Here is a 23168-nt window from a genome sequence, read left to right on the forward strand (position 1 = left end):
GGGACGAATAAAGGATTATTTTATCTTATTTTACCTGTTTTGTTGGACTTTGCTTTTTGTAATCTGTTTGTTTTGCCACATTCTTTATGTTTACAGATAAAATAAAATCATTTCCGATATGGTAGTTAGCCACCCCCCCCTTCGATCGACACCTTTTCAATGATGAGGGTCCGTTCATGCTAATTTCCTTCATGCACCAAGGGCGGAGTTACATTCAATTTTTGTCATCCTTATCAAATATATTCCACCTGTCTCACTCCTATCTTTACTGCTCGGGCGCCCTTTGGCGGCCGTTTGAAAAAAATGCATGAATTAGCCGCATCATTGTACAAGCCGCAGGGTTGAGAGCTTGTGAGAAAAGTTGCGGCTTATAGTCCGGAATTTAAGATAGTTATTTGCAGGGTTGGTAGGGTTACTTTAACTGGATTACTTTCAATTACTTTTAGATTACTCCAATACCAAATATGCTAATAAAAGACATAAGAAACTAAATATGAATAAAATTACTAAATTTTGTGCAGGCTTGGGGAGTAACGGAACACATGGAACGGCAAAAATTATGTTGGCAAGCTGTTTGGATTTATCTTCATTTTGTTTCTGTCGCATTTTATGTTAGTTTTGTCACAGTTAGATGCAGTCATGGTAAAACAAAGGGCAGGCAACAGAAAAGGGGATAACTAATAGGAAAACGAAACAGAGACAGCCGCCAACACAGGGATTACAAGGACCAATAACCAAAGGCAAGCTCAGTCTTGACAGAAAAACGCATGGCAGGCTGAACAGAGAACACATTGAGCACCCAGGATAACCAGGAACCAACAACGGAAAGTGGCAACGGCGGTAAACGCGTGACCGGCCAGGAATAAACCAAATTCCATGGAAAAACGCCTGGCGAGCCGGCATCTAACAAGCACCTACCGAGAGCAAACAATTCAGGAATGCCCTCGGCAGCCCTAGAAACACGGCAAAGCAAGACATAGACAATCATACCAACGGTAATACAAGCGGCAAAATCACAAACGAAAATCCAGAATTGCCTCCCGGAAAGGAGGCAAAGGCAAGCAAGGAACATATTCTATGACAGCGACAGGGAAACAATCCCCATGCAGCTTTTGGAGCTCATTGCTCATGTAACTCAAAAACAGGCAAGGCCCCCGTTGACAGGGTGGGAAAAGATACAATTTCTTTAAGCAAAAATGAGCTGAATGCAATTGCTGTTCACTACAATCCCTGTTTTTTTTTCGGAGACAGCCTCACATGTTTTGTTGGTGTAATTCACCATTTTGAAAGTGATGTGTTCCAACATTGTCGTCAAAGCTCTATAGGAAACAAGCCAGATGAGTCAACGTTAAGACTAAATTTCTTAAATCCCCCGGCACGTGGTATGTTTTGCGACATATCTGCATAATTATGGGGAACACAACACGCTCTGCGCCTATTTTGAAAAAAAAAAAAAAAAAAAAAGTTTGGAATACCTTTCAGAAAAGGAGGATCCTGTCACAGTATTAGAATTGAGATCTTTTAATTGTGTCGCAAGTTATGGGGATTTTCCTTCGTTTTAGACAATTGGCTATTTTGGGCATTGAGTTAATTACTACCTGAAAAATTCTCTGAGGGGTCTTCTACTGAACCATACGAGGTTAGTCTCACAGAAGAGTTTTGTACTTAAGACACACCCATCTGGAAAGTATCGTAGAGACAACAAGCTCATCATCGGCATTCAGCAATCAAGGTCTTGACAAGACAGGTACAGTACATCACATTTGCCTCACACTTCATTATAAAATTTTCTTCCTTGAAAAAAAACCACCTTAATTTTGCTTTATTTCACAGAGATTAGGATACACCAACACCAGACAGCGGCTGCCTTTAGTCCAATCATGACTCTGATATTTCTTATTATTGTCCAACTGTTACTAAATGATCTTCCAAATGTAAGACTACACTGTTGATATATTTTGTTAAAGTACTGTAAATGTGTGTGATGTAAAAATGAATTTGTCTTTCAGACACTATCCGTGAGTAACGATGACGCAGGCAAGTGAAGTAATTTAAAATACAATTATATAAAGATATTCATATTACTGTAGATATAGACGACGTGTCGACGAGTGATCATTTTAAGGATTTTTTTCCCCTTTTCAGAAAACATGGACATCAACGGAATGATTGAGAAGACAAATGCGAACATAAGTAAGAGCACACACACACACACACACACACACACACACACACACACACACACACACACACACACACACACACACACACACACACACACACACACACACACACACACACACACACACACACACACACACACACAGTTCCAAACCTTAAAATAAAGTGTTGATGGATTGCGTTGTCTCCTTTGTACTATTTTGAAATGGAAACAAATGATGGAACTTAGGATGGTAAATGAACACAAGTGCTTTATTTTTTCAGCTACACCTCTCATACATGGGGACATTGCCATTAGTCTTCTTAGGAATGCTGATTCCTGCACTAATACTGGATGCAAATGGCCTAAAAGTGGAGATTACGTCTATGTGCCTGTAATCATCTCCAGTGCTTACAGTAAGTCCCATTGACTTTGATAACAATTTTTTTAGTGTATACCAGTGGTTCTTAAATAGTGGGGTGGGCCCTTCTGGAGTAGCGTGAGGCTCTGTCAGGGGGAGCAGGCGCGTTTAATCCAGAAGGTTTTTTTTTTTTATTATTTCCAATGAATCAAGTGCAATTGCACCTACACAACTCTAGGAAGCAGTGTCGCTCTCATTGACAGTGTTTTGTTTACATTTAACCTCCACACCGTGCATATAGCACAGTTTATAAGCATTGACTGAAGTGTTGATGGGAAGTAGAGCAGACTCTCGAGTGACCCCATGAACAAATAGTTGACCAAAATGAAGAGACACTGGTGGATACAGACATAGCCACACCCAAGAACTTTAAAGGACAAATTTACTTTGCTTTTTTGAGTTTTGAGGAAGACTTTTAATTCTGGAGTATTTGGCCACTGCTGATAGAATCCGAACCAAATCACTGACATTGCTCAATGCACTTAGTAATGTCATTATTACGTAGGTTATAAAGCAGCAACAACACTAACACGGTTAATTGAAACCTAATACAATCAATCCAACATCTTTACACAATAAACCAAATGGATACATATACTGTAATGGCATTTTTCTTTTACCACATACAACTCTTAAAGCAAAATGTCATTTGATTGGAAACATTTGAACCCACTGGAATTTTTCTTTTCTCTTTGCCTTTGTCAAAAACGTCCCGGTTTAAATTATCCAATTGTAAAAACTAGAACCCTTTAACATATAAACCTTTTAATCATTAAATCAACATTGCAACACGTCTTACGGTTTCCATATCAAATGTTTAAAAATCAGTTTAAATACCATTGTTGGGCTATTGTCACTTCCATTGATAACCTTTTTTTTTTTTTTTACAAAGGAGTAATTTCAGTGTATTTTCAAAAATTTATTCTCTAAATCGCTTTATTTCAAACACTCAAGACACCCTTCTTGCGAATGTTTAATCTAATTTATAAATCATTTTACTGCGTGTGTGTAACTTGTGTTGGAACGGTTTTTGCTCATTTGTTGGTCATATTTATTCTTTTGTATTTTCGTTTGTTGTACTCTATTTTATTTTACACAAAAACGTTGAAAATACTTTACATTATACATCATTTACATAAATGTTAGAAAAAAACGATGTTGAGGTTTATTTATTTATTTAGTTATCTATTTATTTACTTATTGATTCTTCTGAAGAAGAAAAGCTATATCAGAATCTTCGTAGAAAACCTTAATTTACGCCGGTATTTTCACACAATTTTTAAAACGACATAACGGATATCACAGATTGAAACATAATTACGAAACAATTTAGAGGTGTTGAAGGTGTGTTAGAAATCTTCATCACATCATTAAACAATTTATTTTTAGATAAACAAACTTCAAACAAGAAACAACAATAATGCCTCTTCAGTGTGGTTATAATAGGTTTTGGGATTCGACTGGCAATTGTTCATACTCTGAGCTGCAGTCTTCCAAATCCTCATTGTCTCCAAACAAAATCGGAACCGGTTCCACTGGTTCAAAGCTATCAATGCTTGCGGTTTCTATATCATATGCGTCATTTGTTTCACAATCCAGGGAGCAGGAAGTTTTAAAACTTTCCAGGAAATGAGAGGAATAAAATTGAGGCTAAAAACAAAAACAAAATGTGATTTTTGTTATACTAGCTTTGAATGTTGAAATGAAGTACTGTATTGTACTGTTTTCAGTGAAAATAATCTAAAACAGTGGTTAGCGCGTGTACGGCACAATTCTGAGGTCATGAGATCAAACCTCCTGTGTGGAGTTTGCATGTTCTCCCAGTGCTTGCGTGGGTTTCCTCCGGGCACTCCGGTTTCTCCCACATTCCAAAAACATGCATGTCAGGTTAATTGGCCGGTCCAAATTGTCCCTAGGTGTGAATGAGCGAGCAAATTGTCTGTCCCTGTGTGCCCCGCGACTGGCTGGACAACCAGTTGAGGGTGTCCCCTGCCCACTGCCCGAAAAAAGCTGGGATGGGCTCCAGCACGCCCGCGACCCTCCTGAGGATAAGCGGTCCAGATAGATAGATAAACAGTAATGTATCCAATTCTCTCACGACTGCTACTCATTTGCTTGGACATATTTGTGGTTGAAATTTCCCTTTGCAGCCTCGGAAGAGCGTTCCATCATCATTAACGGCTTGATCAGTTTCTATGAGAAAACCTGCATTCGCTTTATGTGGAGGCGCTGGTGGCAAAGTCAATATCTGTACTTCTTCTCTGGATCTGGGTAGGGAGACACAAAAAGTATCTTTTTGAAGGGGAGTATACCCTGATAAATGTATTCTTCCATCCATCCATCCATCCATCCATCCATCCATCCATCCATCCATCCATCCATCCATCCATTTATTCATCCATCCATCCATCCATCCATCCATCCATCCATCCATCCATCCATCCATCCATCTATCCTTCCATTCAGCTACTGTGCCTAGCAAAAGTATACCGCCCAATAACATTTTGACACGATGCTACATTTCAGGCTTCAATCTTAAGGCTAAAAAAACATATTTTCTAAGAATCATCAACACGTGAGACAAAATCTTGAATTGGAACCAGATTATTTCAACATTTTATATCAAATCTACGACGACAAAACTGAAAAGTAGGTGTTGCAAATATATTGGCCCCCTGTTCTCTGCTCAGCCAACTGACTCCAGACATTCCTTGACGACGACTGAATCCACTGTCGACCTAAATGAGTAACAATGACAAACAGAGTGCAGCTGTGTGTCATTATGTCTCAGTTAATATTCACCTGCTCTGTGGTGGGCTCAGAGGTCTGTCAGGTGACTGTTCGGTTGGTTGCTATTGGACGAGTGCAAAGGAGATTTTATGGGATGCAAGCTTCTTATTTGGAGTCACTGTTGTTTTTATTTTGATAATTGCATCATTTTCCTTATTGGCCCATTATGTTGCTGTTCTTTGATTACCACACCCTTTATGGCTGATCTTTTTTTTTTGCAAACTTGAAGATTCAATAAAAATCGAGGGTTTGGAGAAGGGTTTTAGGAAGGGAGGGACTTTTCAGAGAACTCTACTCGCCCGTCCTCCATGCAAGTTCAAAATCTCGCCTTACTTTGACTGTCTAATAAAGTTATAAAAATAAAAAAATAAACTTATTAAAGACTCTTGATAACATCATGAAGACCAAAGAACACACCACGCAGGTCTGGGATAGAATTGTGAAAAGGTTCAAAATAGCAATGGGACACAGGACAATTTTGCAACATTTACCGATCTCCCGGATCACTGTTGGAGCAAAAATCTAAAAATGGAGTGAGCATAAAACCACTGCAAACTTACCAAGACCAAATTGTTCTTCGGCCCAAACAAGGAAAAAACTAATCCGAGAAGCAACCAAGAGACCCATGATTACATCGAATGACCGGCAGGCATACACAGCTGAGGTGGGACGATTTGTGCATAGGACATTTATTTGTCATACTCATAAAGGTACCCTTAATGGAAAAGTTGCAAGCAGAAAGCCCTTTATGAAAAAAGGGCCATTTGGTATTTGCAAGCAGCATGGGAGCCGCAAATAACATATCGATAAAGGTGCTCTGGTCAGATGAGACCTAAATTGAACTTTTTGGTATGCAACGTGTTACATTTAGCGTAAGAGTGACACTGCACATCACCCTGCACATCACACTATCCCCACTGTCAAACATGGTGATGGCAGTATCATACTCTGGGCTTGCTTTTCTTTAACAGGGACTGGGAAGATTGTTATAGTTGATGGGAAGATGAACGGAGCCAAAGGGCGATTCTGGCAGAAAATCTGTTACAGTCATCAAGAGACCTGAGAATGGGGCACGGGTTCCTTTCAACAGCATAACGGCCCTTAACATAAAGCAAAAATCTACAATGGAATTGTTTAAAACTCGCAATATATAAGTGTTGTAGTGGCCAAGCCTAAGTCCAGACATCAATCCTATGGAGCATTTAAAAAAAAACAAACGAATAAATGCTGTTCACAAATGATAACAATCAAACTTTAAGGACCTTGGCTGTTGGCTGTTGGCAGAAGAATGGGCAAATATGTCTGTTTGAAAATGTGAAAAATGTATAGAGAAATCTCCTAAAAAACTTGTGGCTATAAAGAAAGCAAAGGAAAAATTTACAAAATATTAGCTCAAAGAGGGCAAATATTTTTGCAACACTTACTTTTGATGATAGAACCATATAAAATGCTGAATATGTTTGTTTTCTTTTCACGATCGTAGCTCACATTTGGTTGATTCTTAGAAAAATGTTTTATCGATAAGTTTGAAACCTGAATTATGGCAATACAGTATGTCAAAAAGAAAACAATTTTGCAAGGCACTGTATGTGGACAACTCCTATTTCTGCCCAGAGGATTTGTGATGTCAATGCAGTCAATCATTTTTTGACACATATGCGCAGGTGCTGGTCATACCTTGGTCGCCAGTCGAGTGGACAGCTCATCTCTTTGCAGAAAAATGGCTGTGTATTCCTTGGCACTGTGCAGCATGAGGTTCTCCATGCGCTTGGATTCCACCATGAGCAAGTTCGGTCTGATCGAGATGATCACGTCACCATAAATTTTGATAACATCATTTCAGGTGAGCCTATTTTAATGAGAGGCCAGGATTAAGCACATTAGCCTACACAGTTACAATGAATAGAATCTCATAGAATTAGAAAGTATGGGTTGGTGCAGAAAAGGATTAAAAACGACTAAGTAAGACTATTGAGGAGTATTGAATAGTCCTGGTATGAAGTACTTAACAGTATTGAAAACAAAAAAAAAACAAACAAACAAAAAAAACTTACATTTGAAGCAAATAATGATAATATAAGACAGTACTGAAAGGTACTAAGGTACTAACAAGAATTGAAAGGACCTCAGATACTGAAGTGTGCTAACACGGACTGAAATGTACTGAAAAGTACTGGTATTAATGAAACCTGTCAAAAGTACTGATAGGCCCTAAAAAGTATCAGAAAATCCCGAAGAGTTATGAAAACTACTCCAAAACTTTAGAGACCTAAATGTACTCACAAGTACTGACAGCTACTCGAAAAACCAACACAACTGAAAAGTACAAAAAATATCTTGACAGTACTTCAAACTAAAGTACTAAAAAGTACTGTTGAATACTAAAAAGTAGAGCAATATAATGCGAAGAATGTTATAGCATTGGAAAGTTGGATCAATAATCAATATCTCAGTTCTTTCTGGGTTATGATGCAAAAAAAATTGGTGACCTCCATTTTTTATCTCAGTGACACAGGCCTCCAGATTACGACCGCTTATCAAAACAGTTTCCTCCAATGGATTATTTTTATTTTGTTGCTTTTCTTTGGCTCAGTGCAAAGAATAGACTTTAATTGCTTATTTATTGAGCATTGTTTTAGCTGATTAAATAATCCATTTAACACACATATGCCAATAGGTTATGTTTTAATGTTTGTGAACAACCATGGGTAAAATATATGTGTAATATGTACAGTGATGTCAAATTAAAAAAATAATTAGTCATCGTTACTCACTACTTACAAAAACTTAGTAACTGAATTACTCTAAAGTAAAAGTAATAAGTTACCAGGGCAAGTGACTACTTTAGTTACTTTAAAAATAAGTTGTTATATGTCAAATTATTTGAACTTTTCTGAGCAATATTTGGATCAGTGGAGAAGAACAGACGGATACAGACGTTGCCCCACTTACGAACGGTTCTGGATGATCGTTTGTAAGTTGAATTTGTTTGTAAGTTGCTTCAGTGTTATATTTTGTATGTTTAAGGTTTACATAAGTATGAATGAGTAACCGGTATTGTTTTGAACTAAAAGTATAAACATTTCATAAAATGATATGCTTTATAAAGATAAATAAAGTTAAGTGTAACCTACTTTTGGAAGATCAGCTTCAAGAGGTCCTCCTCCGTGGTAGAGAGGGGCCGATTAAAAGCGATACGGCCATTTTCTCAACCGCATCAAGCTTTCTTATTCCACTATCGTTTCAAAAGAAACAGCTCGACACTTCTTTACACTTCACACCAACCATATTGAATGGATGCACAAAATATTAAACAAAAAAAATGTTAAATTTCTTGCGCGCTGGAAATTCAGTACAGTATGTTTACACATGAACTAGGAAGAGGTTTTTCGGGGTGGATTCTGTACTCGCGAAAAGGTGCACGCAATACAAAATCTAACTTACAGCAGTATACGGATATTTTGCGACGTCCCGAATTTTTTTTTTGCATCTACTGTTTTGCGTAAGTCGAATGGTCGTAAGTAGGGGAGCGTCTGTAGTTGTGTTATAGAACCTTTGTAATATTTATTGCACCGTACCAGCAGCAGTTTTATCCTACACTCAAAGTACCACTTATGTAAACTGTAAACGATGTAATAAAATAATAAGGAAATCATATACAAATGATATAAACAATAATAATATGAAGTGAATTTAATAAATTAAATGCAAAAAAAGAAAGAAAGAAAAAAACAAAAGAAAAAAGAGAGAAAAGAAGTCGAGGCAAGTCATGTTAAAGAAGAACAACCAAAAAACTTTTACATTCTTTATAAAAACAGACTTACACTAAAAAACACATAAATGACAGTTTAAATATTTTGAAAAAAAAATAAAAAATAAAAAAGATAAAATACAAAACAACTGTAATCTTTCGACCTGGGCAAAAACATCTTTCGTGTAAAATCAGGATTGTTAGTTTTTTTCTAAATGTGAGGTAGTTGCTGGATAATAACACCACTTTGAGTATTCAATTCCTGTCTCCATTCATTTGCAGGAGCCGAAAACAACTTTCAGAAAGAGAACACAAATAACTTGGAGACTCCCTACGACTTTGACTCGATCATGCACTACAGCAAGTAAGTTTTTGGGGAAATAAAATTCCAAATATTGGGTCCAACTTTCAGGTGTGGATTATATTTCTACTATAACTGTCCTGGTTGGTAAGAATTGGTCATCTTAAAGCCAGAATCAAAAGTAGACTTTATGCCAGCTATTATCACATACTATTGATGCAGGTAGATTTTGGTGATAGATAATGCTCTTCTTGTAAGTACACGTTAGCATTTTATGAAAAATATGAAAACTGAAATAAACAATCTGAATGGAGTACCAATGAGTTAATATATGTAGCTATACTTTTGTTATATATATTGTATCAGGGTTCTTGAGTGTGATGCACCAGGTAGCCCCCTAAAAACCCTTAAGAGGCCTGTGGACAGGTACTTAAAAAAAGCTCCCCAGTGACGGGTGACGGTGAAAAATAAATCCACAAACAATAGTGAACATAGATGACAGTATTTGCAAATTGTCAGCTTGCTTTCTTTGCCTCTCCCTTAAATGTACTGCTTCCAGACGAGTTATTTCATATCTAAACATTTAACCAATCACATCTCAGGATGACTTGCTGTTGGGCTCAGAAATCTACCATGAGCCTGCAGAAGAGGATCTGCAGGCTCTCATTAACCCCACCAAGTGAGATTGAAACTGTTGGTACAGCCATTCAAATTTCAAATTGGTTCAAATTTGGATTCTGAAAGGCCTAGAGAAATGTAACCTCTTTCACCAACATAGGGGGTGATAAATCACCAAAATGCTTGTGCCATTAACCCACTGCACAAGCAAATACAGTATATTCATTGAGTCCATTGCTTTATTTGAACGGACATTTTATGCCTTAAAAAGAATAAAAATGTATCCCAGAAATACAACAGGATAATCTCAACTTTAAGCATTAGTTTTAGTAAAGAAAGAAAACTTCTTGATGAAACTGAAACGCACGGTTAATCTGTTCGACAGAGTAATTGAAATTATACTGAAGTAAGAAAGAAGGATATATTGTATGTTCAAATGAAATTACTTTTACCTTGCAATGTTATGAGGTTATCATTGATGTTTTTTATGTAGTTGCAATAAAAGGTCTTGTAGCCATAACACGTTATTGAGGGTCGGATTGATTCAGACTAGTAATGACTTGATAAAGGGGAAAATAAAGTAAAAATTAAACAAAACAAGAAAAATATAAAAGGAAAACGGGAAAAAAAAGAGGAAAACAGCTGTAAAAAAACACATTTTAGGGTTCCCCCTTAATCAATAGTTTGTTTGGATTCCTTTAACTACTATTGTCATAGGGGCTCCATTTCCTGTGCTGTGTCTTGGGCAAGTCCCTCTTCAGGCCAGCATATGTTTCCACCCAGTCTCAAACTGTGAACCCTTATTTTGTGTTAGGCAATTGTGCTAACCACTGCACTATAGATCAATACCAATAACAATGTAACATTATGCATAACATGAATTGATAATTTAGAAAGCATCTATTGTTCGACTAGATTATAGTAGAATTTATTTTTTAACTCTACCACAAGATGTCGCTGTGTTACTCATTAAAACTTTGAACTTTATTTATACTAAGCAACTTTAATGTCAACATCAAGCAACTCAGAATCTCTAATAACACACAACAAATTGTTAAAAGTATTGACTATTCAGTGCAACAACTAATACCCTTTGTAATACAAGAATATACTTACCATTCATGTTAAACAACATAAATGGAAAAACACAGGATCCATTTAATTTAAACTATTTACATATGTACATAAAATATAGAGTAAAAAACAGCTTTAACAATTTTTATACTTAACAAATTTAAAGTCAACAGCACATAATCCCTTAAAAACACTGTGTTGGTTAAAGACATAACTCCCTCACTACCATCACTACTCCACCACTGATGCACGGAGTTTCTGTAGTTTGTTCTCTTCTTTTTTAAATTTTAGCACTCAGTTTCGGGCACAGTACATCAGGGTTGTCAAGTATACAGGCCACCAATAGATTTAATCCGGCCCGCGAGACAACGATGATAGAAGCACAAGAGAAAAATGAGCCACAATGACCTGCAGGTTTCAGTATGTCCACTGGGAGTCTCTAAAGCCAGGTGCCACAGCAGGAGAGGTGTTACTTGACTTAAAATAGAAGTCCTGCATGTGCTTCTTTCAAACAATACGATTGGATGTCTCTCTTAACCGTAAAATTTGCTACAAAAACTGTGCTTTTTATCCACAATGATTGGATATTATCTGTTGATATATATATATATATATATATATATATATATATATATATATATATATATATATATATATATATATATATATATATATATATATATATATTTCTTTTTTTTTTGTGTTCGGCAATTATGCGGCATTCAGGGGCGGCAGTAGCTCAGGAGGTAGAGCGCTCGTCTTGGGATCAAGGGATCCCAGTTCGAATCCCGGCTCGTCCGTGTTACATGTCGAAGTGTCCTTGGGTAAGACACTGAACCCCTAATACCCCCAATAAGCAGGTTAGCGCCTTACATGGCTGCAAGGCCGCTATTGAGAAATGTGGAGCACATTGTAAAGTGCTTTGGGAAGTCATTGACTTGAAAAGCGCTATATAAAATGCAGATCATTTCATTTTATAATGAAATCTTACATCCTGGCATCATAATGGTAATTCAATTGTGAGCTGCCGAAAGATCCCCAGCTGAGGCAAATCTTTCATTCCATTAAATTTATTAGTAAGGCCCCTGTGAGAGTGTTTTTTTCTACCAATTTGGCTCCTGAGATCAAATTACTTTAACATCCTTACACCACACCACACATCAGCATCTAGTGGACAAATAATACATATTGTGTTATGTTTTGGGTGGACCCAAATGCAGAATAGCATGACCAAAAGCTGAGTTGCTCGAAAAAGGATGATGTTTAATAAAAGACCATGAGAAAAAAAATGATAAACAGACAAATAGTCAAAAACAATAACAAAACTGCCTGAACTGGAATAAATAAAATTAAAAAAAAACCTCAGCACCATTATGAAAGTGCTAACCATGGAGATAGTGATATTGATGATGACCTGATCCAGTATGCAGGTCCTTATAAAGGGTTAGGGTATTCACAACTGGGCCTGGAGATAATATGCACGTAATGCTTCACAACTGGTTGGCGCCCTCTGGGGAAAAGTGGCGTTCCTGACATACTGTCCCTTTAAAGTAGAGCTCTTCACTTCTGACAAAATACAAATACTTATTATAGCCTATCCCTTTGTATCTTTCCACAATGTTCATAGACTTTCTTTAAAAAAGACGCTTAAAAGAAATTTCATGAAGAAATATTTTCAAATGAAATGTTTATAACTTATATTACCGTACGGATGTCAAGGACAAGTTGTTGACTCAAATATTTTCCCTCTTGCAGTTTTGCCTTCTCCAAAAACGGACAGCCAACCATCGTCGCCAAAAGTGATCCTAACCTTTCCTTTGGTCGTTCACTTGAGATGAGCGACAATGACATTGAACGTGTCAATGAATTATATGAGTGTAGTAAGTTTTGATACCCGATTTTTTTCATTTGCTGTGTGATTATAAGGTAACTAATGTGAAAATACTCAAAAGGAAAAAAATGTAGTAATCTGTGCATGGGTTTGTGGTATCATATTTTAACATATCAAGATTTGAGTACGTAAATCAGCAACATATCGATACATATTGTCTCATATCTCTCTTTTTTTTCAGATTAACCGTAGAACAGATTGTGACTCGAGACTAGTATGGTGTGGAGCTGCTATTTTTCTAAGCAAGACAAAGTTTTTGTGCGTGAATAAAGATTTCCGATTTGGTAAATGTTTGTCCCTTCGGGTTTTAAACAAGCAGGTGTTGTTTTTTTTTTAAATATTCTGTAGACGGATTGTATTTCGCAAGTGAAAACAAACTACGCCATAATGTAAAACGGCATGTATGTTAGCGTAGTGAGAAAATTGTGAAAGTAAGAGAAGAACTTCTTTAAGTAGAGTCCAAACGCCAATCCAAACCCCAAGAAAGAGGGAACGAGAAAAGTTTATTTGAGTGTGTCTAAGAAATGCACATACTTGCGTGCACATCATGAACGAGCTAACAGAGGCTGCAATGTTGACGCAAGCCAGGAGATGACGACAGCGAGTAATAAAAGTTCCAAATTCAACACAGCTTCTTTAAAAAACACGTGTGTTTAATCTGGGGTCGCCCTGCAACAGCCTGGCAACCAGTTCAGGGTGTCCCCTGCCCACTGCCTGAAAATAGCTGGGATGGGCTCCAGCAGCCCCGCGACCCCTACTGAGGATAAGCAGTACAGATAATGAATGGATGGATGGATGATCTGGGGTCTGTGAGCGTTGCTTGAAACTAGAGATGCAAATAACTGTTTTTCTACCAATGTAGTAAAATTATAAAAACCTGCTTCATGAAAGAGATAAAAAAAAACTTTTTTTGACACAGTCAAAAACTCACTGAAAAGTGACTCCACTCCTCCTCAAGTTTCATGTCAACCATAGTGACCAGGCTGCAATGGATGTCCACTGGGCATCAACAAACAATACAGATACATCATCAACATACAATATAAGTACCGTAAATTCCGGACTATAAGCCACTACTTTTTTCCCAAATTTTCAACCCTGCGGCTTATTCAGAGATGCGGCCGATTTTTAAATTTTTTTTAATGGCCGCCAGAGGCGTTCGAGTATGAGAGGTAAGATTTAGACCGGTGAAATATATGCGCCGAGGAAGATCACAACTCATTAGCGTAAACACACCCTCATCGGTGCAAATTGCACAAAATAGGGTTCATGACGCAGGTTCCATGTGTGATGCAAATGGGCATTTTGCTGGGGAGTATTGAAGTAAGGGAGCGTGGAAACACGTCATCATGATAAAGTTTCTTCCCGATAGTGAGAAAGACATCTTAGACGTCATTACCAAGGAGGAAGAAGCGGATGGTCTTCCGTGAATCTAACGAGTACGGCGTTTATTTCTTTATCAGAACAATTTGCAGGTATGCGAGCGTCTTGATAGTCGCGTGAGGGTACCTACCAAAGGCACGGTTTAGGATGAAAGTTATATTATTATTATTAAAGCTTTGAAAACTCTCTCGATGTACCGTCTTTCTTTGTAAATATGTGTAATATGTATTTGCAACTGTATATTTTTGTAATTTATTTATTTGTATTTATTTGAGACACTTATTCTGCACAAACAAATTAAAAAAAGAGGGGCAGAGCAAACGCGGGCTGATGGGAAAGTGGAGACCGGTAAAGGTGAGTTTTTGTGGACACGGCGGACAATAATGGATATATATTTTTCCCACCCTTACCTTTGGAAATATACACTTTTTTTCCTTGGATTACTATCAAATCTGCAGGTCTGCAACAAATTTTAAGTACCTATATCATTTTACGCTCATTTTGGCGGCTGTGATTTTTGGACTGTGTGCTTCAATGAAGGACATTTGGTTTCAATCGCGGGACTTGAAGTTTGGCTAGGATTAATTTCGTGTTTATTTGATGTGGGTGCATGCGGCTTATATACAGGTGCGGCTTGTGTATGGACAAAATCAGTTTTCCCCTTAAAATGTAATAGGTGCGGCTTATAATCAGGTGCACTCTATAGTCCGGAATTTACGGCAATAACAGAATGTACAATTGACAGCTTCCTGCACAAAATTTTGACCAATGCAGAAGATTCTAGAGGATGGCATACACAGGTCCAAGTCCCGGTTCATTGGCTTAAAATGCACACACCGTGCAACAACCAGGCTAACCCTTTTCTTTCTCTCTTTCTTTCTTTTCTCTTTTTTCTCCCTTTCTCTCTCCATTGTGCACGCTCTCTCTCTATGGTGCCAATTCTATTCTTCTCACTCTTTCCCTCCTTTCCTGTCTCGCTTACCTTCTCTTTTACTCTGTCTTTCTTGTTCAGTCTCGATGTATCTCTTTTTCCTTCTCACTCTCTCTTTCTCTAGTCTGCTCCCTCCCGCGAGTTTTTTTTTTCAGCATGTGCCCCCCAGCTAAAATGAGTTTGTGACAGCTGACTTAGACGTTTTGACCCAGTTTGGTCAGTGGAACATTTTTCATTTTTTGGCCTCTGCAAGCCACCTCTTTAAATTTGAAGAGACACTGTGTAATATTTGACCAGTAGATGTCGCTGTCTTGTATAGCACAATTGAAACAGGTGCAAAGAAAGCACAAAGAAAATTAGGCCTAAAAGCTACAGGGATTCAAAGTGACCAAACCACATATTTTTCTTTTTTTTTTTGAGCAGTCTTTCACAAGATTTTTGCTATTTTTGGGCTTCACTTAGCTGTAAGACTGCGGACAATCTTATTTTAGATGAGGCTCATGTTATGTAAAATAAATAAAAGATTCTTGACATACACATATTTTCAAAAACGATTTTATGATTGTTCATGCTCACGACACATCAATAGTTTTTTTAACTAATGAAGATTTGTTTTTGACCACTAGGAGGCACTAAGTAAAATACACTTTCTGGCGGTGGTGGAATTGGTGGAGAGAGACGTTTTCAGCTGCTCCATTTTCCACTCTCCCATAATTTGCCTAGATTGTGTGAACGAACAAGATGGTGATCTCAAAGCCGAACACTGCACACACAAAAATGAAAATGATGGCTGCATCTGGCATTCACTTGTCATCATTTCTTGTGGATTTTATGAGGTTTTATTGACATAAAATTCGTCCTTTTCTATAGTTGACTACCCAATCATGCTTACACCTCAACAATGCAACGGTGACTGACAGCCTAGAAGTGATTACACAACAACTATGTATTTGCATCTTGACGTTGTCATTGTTGAAATTGTCTTCTTACATAAATGTCCTAAAACTTTGGGGAGTGTACCTTCTTCATGCAGATTAAATTATTTCTGGTTGTTACTTATTATGTCTAAAGGTTAAAAACCATTTACCTATCTCTACCAGGTAAAGAGTCAATGATTTATGGAGTACCATTTTGTTGACTGGTGTATACAATTCTTATTGACAGAAACTTTACCAGATGATCCACATATATTTAAATAAAGCCATATTGCATATTAACAAAGCAGTGGTGCAAGAAATGTTTATTTTACGCCATGTTTCTTTTACTACAACTCTTAGCAAACAGTATGGAATAACCAGTCTTGGGCAAGCCCTCACTCAGACATTTTATTCCGTAGAAAAAAACTCAACAAACATGCAACAATCGTCAGGTCAACCTCAAAATGCAACATATTGACATTCAGAAACACTAAAATAAATGAACAAAAATCATTGCAATGGTCAGTAAATGTTACTTTTATAGAGCAAGTGCAGGGAAATAAATATGGAATCACTCAATTCTGAGGAAAAAAAATGGAATCAGCACATTTTGAGTATAAAATAAGGACACACCCAGTCAATTTCCTTTCCTAGATTGGACACCTGCCTTAGATTAAGTCTGCTTGTTAATCAGAGGTTGAAAAACAGTGCAGTTATCACACTTTGGAGGGCTCTTGGTCTAAGTGGATTGCCAAGAATCCTGGCTCTGACAAGAGAGATGTCTCTCGAGACCAAAGATAGGATCGTCAAAGTTATTGAAAAAGGTAACTCTACTCGTATGGTTGCAAAAGATGTGGGCTGTTCACCATCAGCTGTATCAAAGATTTGGACTGAGTACAATTAGCATGGTAAGGTTGTTAAAGTCAAGGGTACTGGTAGGCCAAGAAAGACATATAGGCGTCAAGACAAACAACTAAAGGCCATATGTCTCGAAAATAGAATATGCAAAACAAGACAAATGATGATGCTGACACTTTGGTGCCGTTCTGGCAAGATTTACAAGGAACACTGCCTAAAGAAAACATTAAAAATTCTCACAGTCCTTAATGATATGAAATTGAGAAAAATTGTACACAGCAAGGATCCGACTTGCAAAGATGATCTGGCAACTGCAATCAAAGAGAGAGTTGGCACCAGATAGATAAAAAATACAGTTTGTCACTCATCAAGTACATGCCTCAAATACTGCAAGCTGTCATAAAAACCAAAGCTGGTGCAACTAAATACCAGTGATGTTTTGATTGTTATTTCTTTGTCTGTTTTTCATGATTCTATATTTTTTTCTTCATAATTGAGTGATCCCATATTTATTTCCATGTACTTGCTCTACAAAAGTATCATTTACTGACCACTACAATGTTTTTTATTCATTTCTCTTAGTGTTTCTGAATGGCAATATGTTGCACATTGGAATGACTTTACAACTGTTTCATGTTTGTGATCTGAGTTTTTTCCTACAGAATGAAGTAAGCTAGACCATACGTTTATACATTTCTGTATTGTACTCAAAACCAGTTAAGCTTTCAAGTTGTTCTCAGGAGCAAGCACTTTCAACGTCAGGACAATAAGGTTCCCAAGCCAAAAAGCTGCAATTCAGACACTCACTTTTAGATTCCTATCTGTAATCAAACAGGTGCGCCGAACTCCTTTACTAACCATCTACAGCTTGAGGGCCGTTGGGTACGTCTTGTTCTGTGAAGGTTTGACTCACAAATCTCAATGTTCTATTGCTCATTAATTATACTCGCATGCCGTCTAGCGACCAACATGATACACTGCATTTCCTGTCTAAACCAATCAGAAATCTTACTCTGTCCTCCAATCAGAATCCACAAGACTGTATAAAAAAGAGGCGCACACTTAAGTCTGCGTAAGTGTTACATTTCGATTTACAAGAACGCAATACAGTGGGACCTTACTACTTCGCGGTCCAACGTTCGCGGACTCAGAGCTTTTTTTGAAGGGGCGTCACTATTTTGCAGATTTTCACTTTTTGCGGGAATCCCCCTCAGCCGACGACCCTAGCACGGCGCGCCGTTCTCGTTTCCCGGGTTGTGCCCAAATCCTACTCCCGTACAGAATCCTCCCCCCCTCACGTGAACGCGCATTCTGCTGCGCTTCCGACAAAAGCGATCGTATTCTATATTATACGCTTATTGAAACCATAAAGCGAGCTAATTAAAATAATTGGGCGATCATAGTCTATCTAACGCGTTTATTTAAACAATAAAGCGCGATCGTAATCTAAAAAATGCGTTTGTTAACGCGGATGAAAAAGTCACCAACGTTACGTCTCCCGCTCGGGCCGCGATGGCTCTACATGGCGCTACACGACCTCCGATGGCTCCGGCCGACGGACAGGGCCGCGGGGGAAAGGGGTAGGGGGGACCTGTGGGGTTAGGGGGCGGTGAAGCGGAAGCCGCACCAAAACCGTGCGCCGGTGTTGTGCCCAAATCCGACTCCCGTACAAAATCCTCCCCACCCTCGCGTGAACACGCATTCTGCTGCGCTTCTGACAGGCCGGCCCGCTCGGCTTGTCGCGGTGTCGTGCGTATCGCGCCCGAAAGTACCCGCGCCGCGGGTTAGGGGCTCGCTCGCGAATAACAAGGATAAGCGGTGCAGATAATGAGATGAGATGAGATTTTTATTTTTTTATTGAAGGGGCGTCACTACTTCACAGATTTTCACTTTCTGCGGGGGGTTTTGCTCCCCATTAAACGGGTCTAAAAAATAATCATTAAAAAAAAAAATATATATATATATATATATTTATTTTTATTTTTTATTTTTAGGTGCGCCGCTACTTCGCGGATTTTCACTTATCGCGGGTGGTTTTGGTCCCCATTAACCGCGATAACCGAGGTCTTACTGTATTGCCTTGTTTCTATGTGGTTGCTTTTCTTTAATAAACGAGTTTGATTAAAACTTAAACATTTCTTAAATCATTCGGACATCGTTTTCAACCTGACATTAGACCATCCTGTCTTTGGTCTCAAGAGACATCTCTCTTGTTGGAGCCATGATTCTTGCCAATCTACTCAGTCCAGGAGCCCTCCATGGTGTGATAACTGCACTGTTGTTAACTGCTGACTAACAAGCAGATTTAATTTAAGACAGGTGCCCTATTTGGGAACGGCAATTGACTGGGTGTGTCCTTATTTTCTAATCGAAATGCTCGAATTCCATATTTTTTTCCTCAGAATTGAGTGATTCCCTATTTAAAAGTAACATTTACGTCAGTAAAAGTAAAGTGCAATGTTTTTTTCTGAATTTCTTTTAGTGTTCCTGAATGCCAATATGTTGCACTTTGAGTTTGACCTGACGATTGTTTCATGTTTGTGATCTGAGTTTTTTTCTACTGAAAAAAAAAAGTCTGAGTAAGGGCTTGCCCAAGACTGGTGATTCCATACTTTTTTCCAGGGGTTGTATTATAGAAGCATATTAAACGCATAAAACAGATTGTGAACTTTATTGCAAAAACTTCCAAAATAACCTTGCTTTATACTGGAGAGACAATGGAAAAGCATCATGGTTAACTACTTACAATGTAATGGCAATGTGTGTCCAAGCTTTGGACTAATAAAGACCAAGATGGTTTGTGGTCAGGTCTAAATAAAAAGATTGAATCATTTCTCTATAAGATGTGTTATGTACTGTTCTTGATCATGCTTTGCAACTCACCCAAAGCACTATAGAAACTTTAATACTCACTCACATTTTAAACCTACGGCTATTAGCTTGAACTTGACGGCAAAGAGCATGCTAGGATGTTGAGGAACAATGAGTTGATGTACTGGCGAAAAATGTGTGTAATGTTCTCAAAGTCCTCAATGGGAAGTTAAGCACAAGAGCATCAAAACCTTTATGCTAACTATTTGTGACTCTATTACTTGTTTTAATTACTTACATTGTAAACCTTGGAGACATGTTTGCAATCCTAAGTGGTCTTACTGTTAAGATTGTTGAGAAAGGTTGTTCAAACCTCACATTGTTTGTATGCTGTTATTAGTGTCAATAAATTTGTTCAAACCACAATGTTAAAAATGTCAGAAAAAAATGTTAAAACGTTATATTGTCAGATATAACGAAATTGTGAATATGCTGGATTGCTGTTAAGATCGTCGAGAGGGGTTGTTTGAACCTCACATTGTTTGTTTGCTGTTATTAGTGTCAATAAATTTGTTCAAACCACAAACCCCACCGAGACACGGTAGTTTTCTATTTTTGAAGTGAAATACCGTGTATTTGTGTATTTACATGTTTGCAAATCCTTTTTAATCTTGTGTGATTTGTAAAAATGTGGAAACATCACAGTTTGCATGTTTTCCCCGTGTTTGCGCAGGTTTCTTCTGGGCACTTCGGTTTCCCCCCACATTCCAAAAACATGCATGGCAGGTTAATTGGGCGGTCCAAATTGTCTCTGGGTGTGAATGAGCCAGTGAGTTGTCTGTCTGTGCCCTGCTACTGGGTGGCAAGCAGTTCAGGGTATCCCCTTTCCACTGCCCGAAGATAGCTGGAATGGGCTCCAGCACCCCCGCGACCCTAATAAGCGGCGCAGATCATAGATGGATGGATGGATCACTTGAGCAAACTTTACCGAAGAGAAAGCAATCTGAGTGACTGTTTCGTATCAAATGTCCTAATGAAAAAGAAATCCCACATGTTTAACCATATTCCAATCCTCAGCTCTTGAGCAGTGTTGAGCACATTACCCTAGAAAAGTAATTTGTTATTGTTACTAACTACTTCTTCCAAATAGTAACTGAGTTAGTAATTCAATTACTAGTAAAGTACTTACCAGTCAAGTCAAGTCATGTTTATTTGTATACACCTTAATCACCCCAGTGTGCCCTGCGACTGTCCGGCAACCAGTTCAGGGTGTCCCCTGCCCACTGCCTGAGGATGGCTGGGATGGACTCAAGCACCCTTGCGACCCTACTGAGGATAAGTGGTTAAGATAATGGATGGATGGATACTTTCAAGGCTGTTGAACATAAAATATAGCAGTGTACACAAATGACTCACTGAAATTGTTAAGTAACAAAGAAAATAATAGGGCTGACACTCGCATTACATAATATTTTTCGTCATCTTTTCCTGTTTGTGCAAAATTTTGACAAGCATGCGACTTACTCTGCAAAGTAATTATGATATCTGCGTGTTAAACTGGTTTGAAAAGAAGGAGAAGGAGATACCCTTCAACAGCTCTTGATTTCTAAGTTCAAGTACAAGCGCAACAGGTTATTATTATCTGTGTTCAACACAGCAGCAAATCCTCACACATTTACCACCTGGAAGTACCCCAGTCCATGTCGGTTGCATATTTTCCTTTAAGTAAAAAAATCATTAAATGAAAGGTGAGGCTGACTTGAGTTTGTCAAGACCCGAACAGACGGTGGACCCAGACGCGTAACGTTTTCACTTTAGCTTTATCTTACGGGAATGGGGCAGTCATGCCCGTAAATACAAACACCAGTGATTCGGCAATCGCCGGGCGGAAGAAGTAAGACAGAGAAGTCAGGCGCCGGAAAACAGGAAGCCAGAGGCAGACGAGATACAGGATACACGAGCAGATACCTGACAGGACGGAACAGACAGGATCGATACCTGATACTGGATACAAGAGCAAGATACAGGACAGGACAGACGGGATCGAGTAAGATACCGGACAGGACGGGACAAAGGGGATCCATACAAGATACTGGTTACACGAGCAAGATACCAGACATGGCGGGACAGACAGGATCGATAACGGATACTGGTTACATGAGCAAGATACTGGACATGGCGGGACAGACGGGATCGATGACGAATACTGGTTACATGGGCAAGATACCGGACAGGGCAGGACAGACGGAATGGATACCGGATACTGGATACACAAGCATGATACCAGACAGGACCGGACAAACGGGATCCATACCGGATACTGGATACAACAGCAAGGTACCAGACAGGAAGGGACGGACAGGATCGATACCTGGTACAGGATACTGGAGCAAGATACCGGACAGGGCAAGACAGACGGGATTGATACCGGATACTGAAGACTGGAGCAAGATACCGGACAGCTTGAAATGTAGTAACAGCCAAATGACTTTTCCCAACTCAACGCATCCACACCAGCTGGGTTTTTTTACATCTGGTGTCGCCGTGGCAACTCTCAAGGCGGTGGTCTCGCGATAATTTACAGCGAGATTTGGAAAGCCGGTGCCAGTCCCTGCTCATTCGAATTCACTGTTTTCAAGCTGTCTGGAGCCTCTCCCACTGTTATTGCCAACGTTTATCGACCCCCCTGAGGCCCCATACTGACTTTGTAACTGACTCGCCTAGCCTGCTCACTCAACTCTCCACTCTGTCATCTAACATTATACTACTGGGAGATCTAAACATTCACATTGACGATAAATATCTGCCACTTACCAGATACTTTTTATCTTGCCTCGAAAGTTTTGGACTCCACCTATCTGATTACTTTCCAACACACACCCAAGGACACACATTGTCTTATCCCCTCCAACTGTTTTCTTGACCTTCTCCTTGTAACAGAAAATGTTCTACTCACTTTCACTGCTTCACTCAGTCTCTCAGCAAATAAATCACAAAGGCTCATCTCATTTAGCAAACTTAAAGACATCAATGCTAACGCTTTATGTTCCAAAATGGACAGTATCACAATCCCAGATTTTACCACCAACCCAGATCAACTCCCAGCACTTTACAATAACAATTCAGCTAATATCCTTAACTCTCTTGCCCCACTGAAAACCCAGTGTGTCTCCTTTGCAACATCTGTTTCCTGGTTAACACCTGATCTCCAGCCTCTGAAAACTAAACGACGCCAACTAGCACACCTCTACAAAAAATGAC

The 23168-nt window shown here is 38.7% G+C and overlaps 1 protein-coding gene across 1 annotated transcript; it reads left to right on the forward strand.

Annotated features, from left to right (window-relative positions):
• Nucleotides 1-1733: 1733 nt before the first annotated feature.
• On the forward strand, nucleotides 1734-13007 carry LOC148367316 (low choriolytic enzyme-like). Its single transcript, XM_088333240.1, has 9 exons — nucleotides 1734-1747; nucleotides 1834-1934; nucleotides 2010-2037; nucleotides 2146-2193; nucleotides 2446-2577; nucleotides 4733-4853; nucleotides 7037-7215; nucleotides 9406-9487; nucleotides 12872-13007. Exons 2-9 carry the CDS (start codon nucleotides 1881-1883, stop codon nucleotides 13005-13007), a joined length of 780 nt encoding a protein of 259 aa, XP_088189366.1. The 5' UTR covers nucleotides 1734-1747; nucleotides 1834-1880.
• The last annotated feature ends 10161 nt before the right edge of the window (nucleotides 13008-23168 follow it).

This window comes from Urocampus carinirostris, chromosome 4 (assembly GCF_059441175.1).
Source record: "Urocampus carinirostris isolate Australia breed hairy pipefish chromosome 4, RoL_Ucar_1.0, whole genome shotgun sequence".
Lineage (NCBI taxonomy): Eukaryota > Metazoa > Chordata > Actinopteri > Syngnathiformes > Syngnathidae > Urocampus > Urocampus carinirostris.

What these genes read in the sequence shown, in the direction of transcription:
- LOC148367316 (XM_088333240.1), top strand. Translation starts at nt 1,881, where the DNA reads ATGACTCTGATATTTCTTATTATTGTCCAACTGTTACTAAATGATCTT. An exon ending in CGTGAGTAACGATGACGCAG is followed by an intron (nt 2,038 to 2,145) that starts GCAAGTGAAGTA and finishes TCCCCTTTTCAG; the next exon opens with AAAACATGGACATCAACGGA. An exon ending in TACTTCTTCTCTGGATCTGG is followed by an intron (nt 4,854 to 7,036) that starts GTAGGGAGACAC and finishes ACATATGCGCAG; the next exon opens with GTGCTGGTCATACCTTGGTC.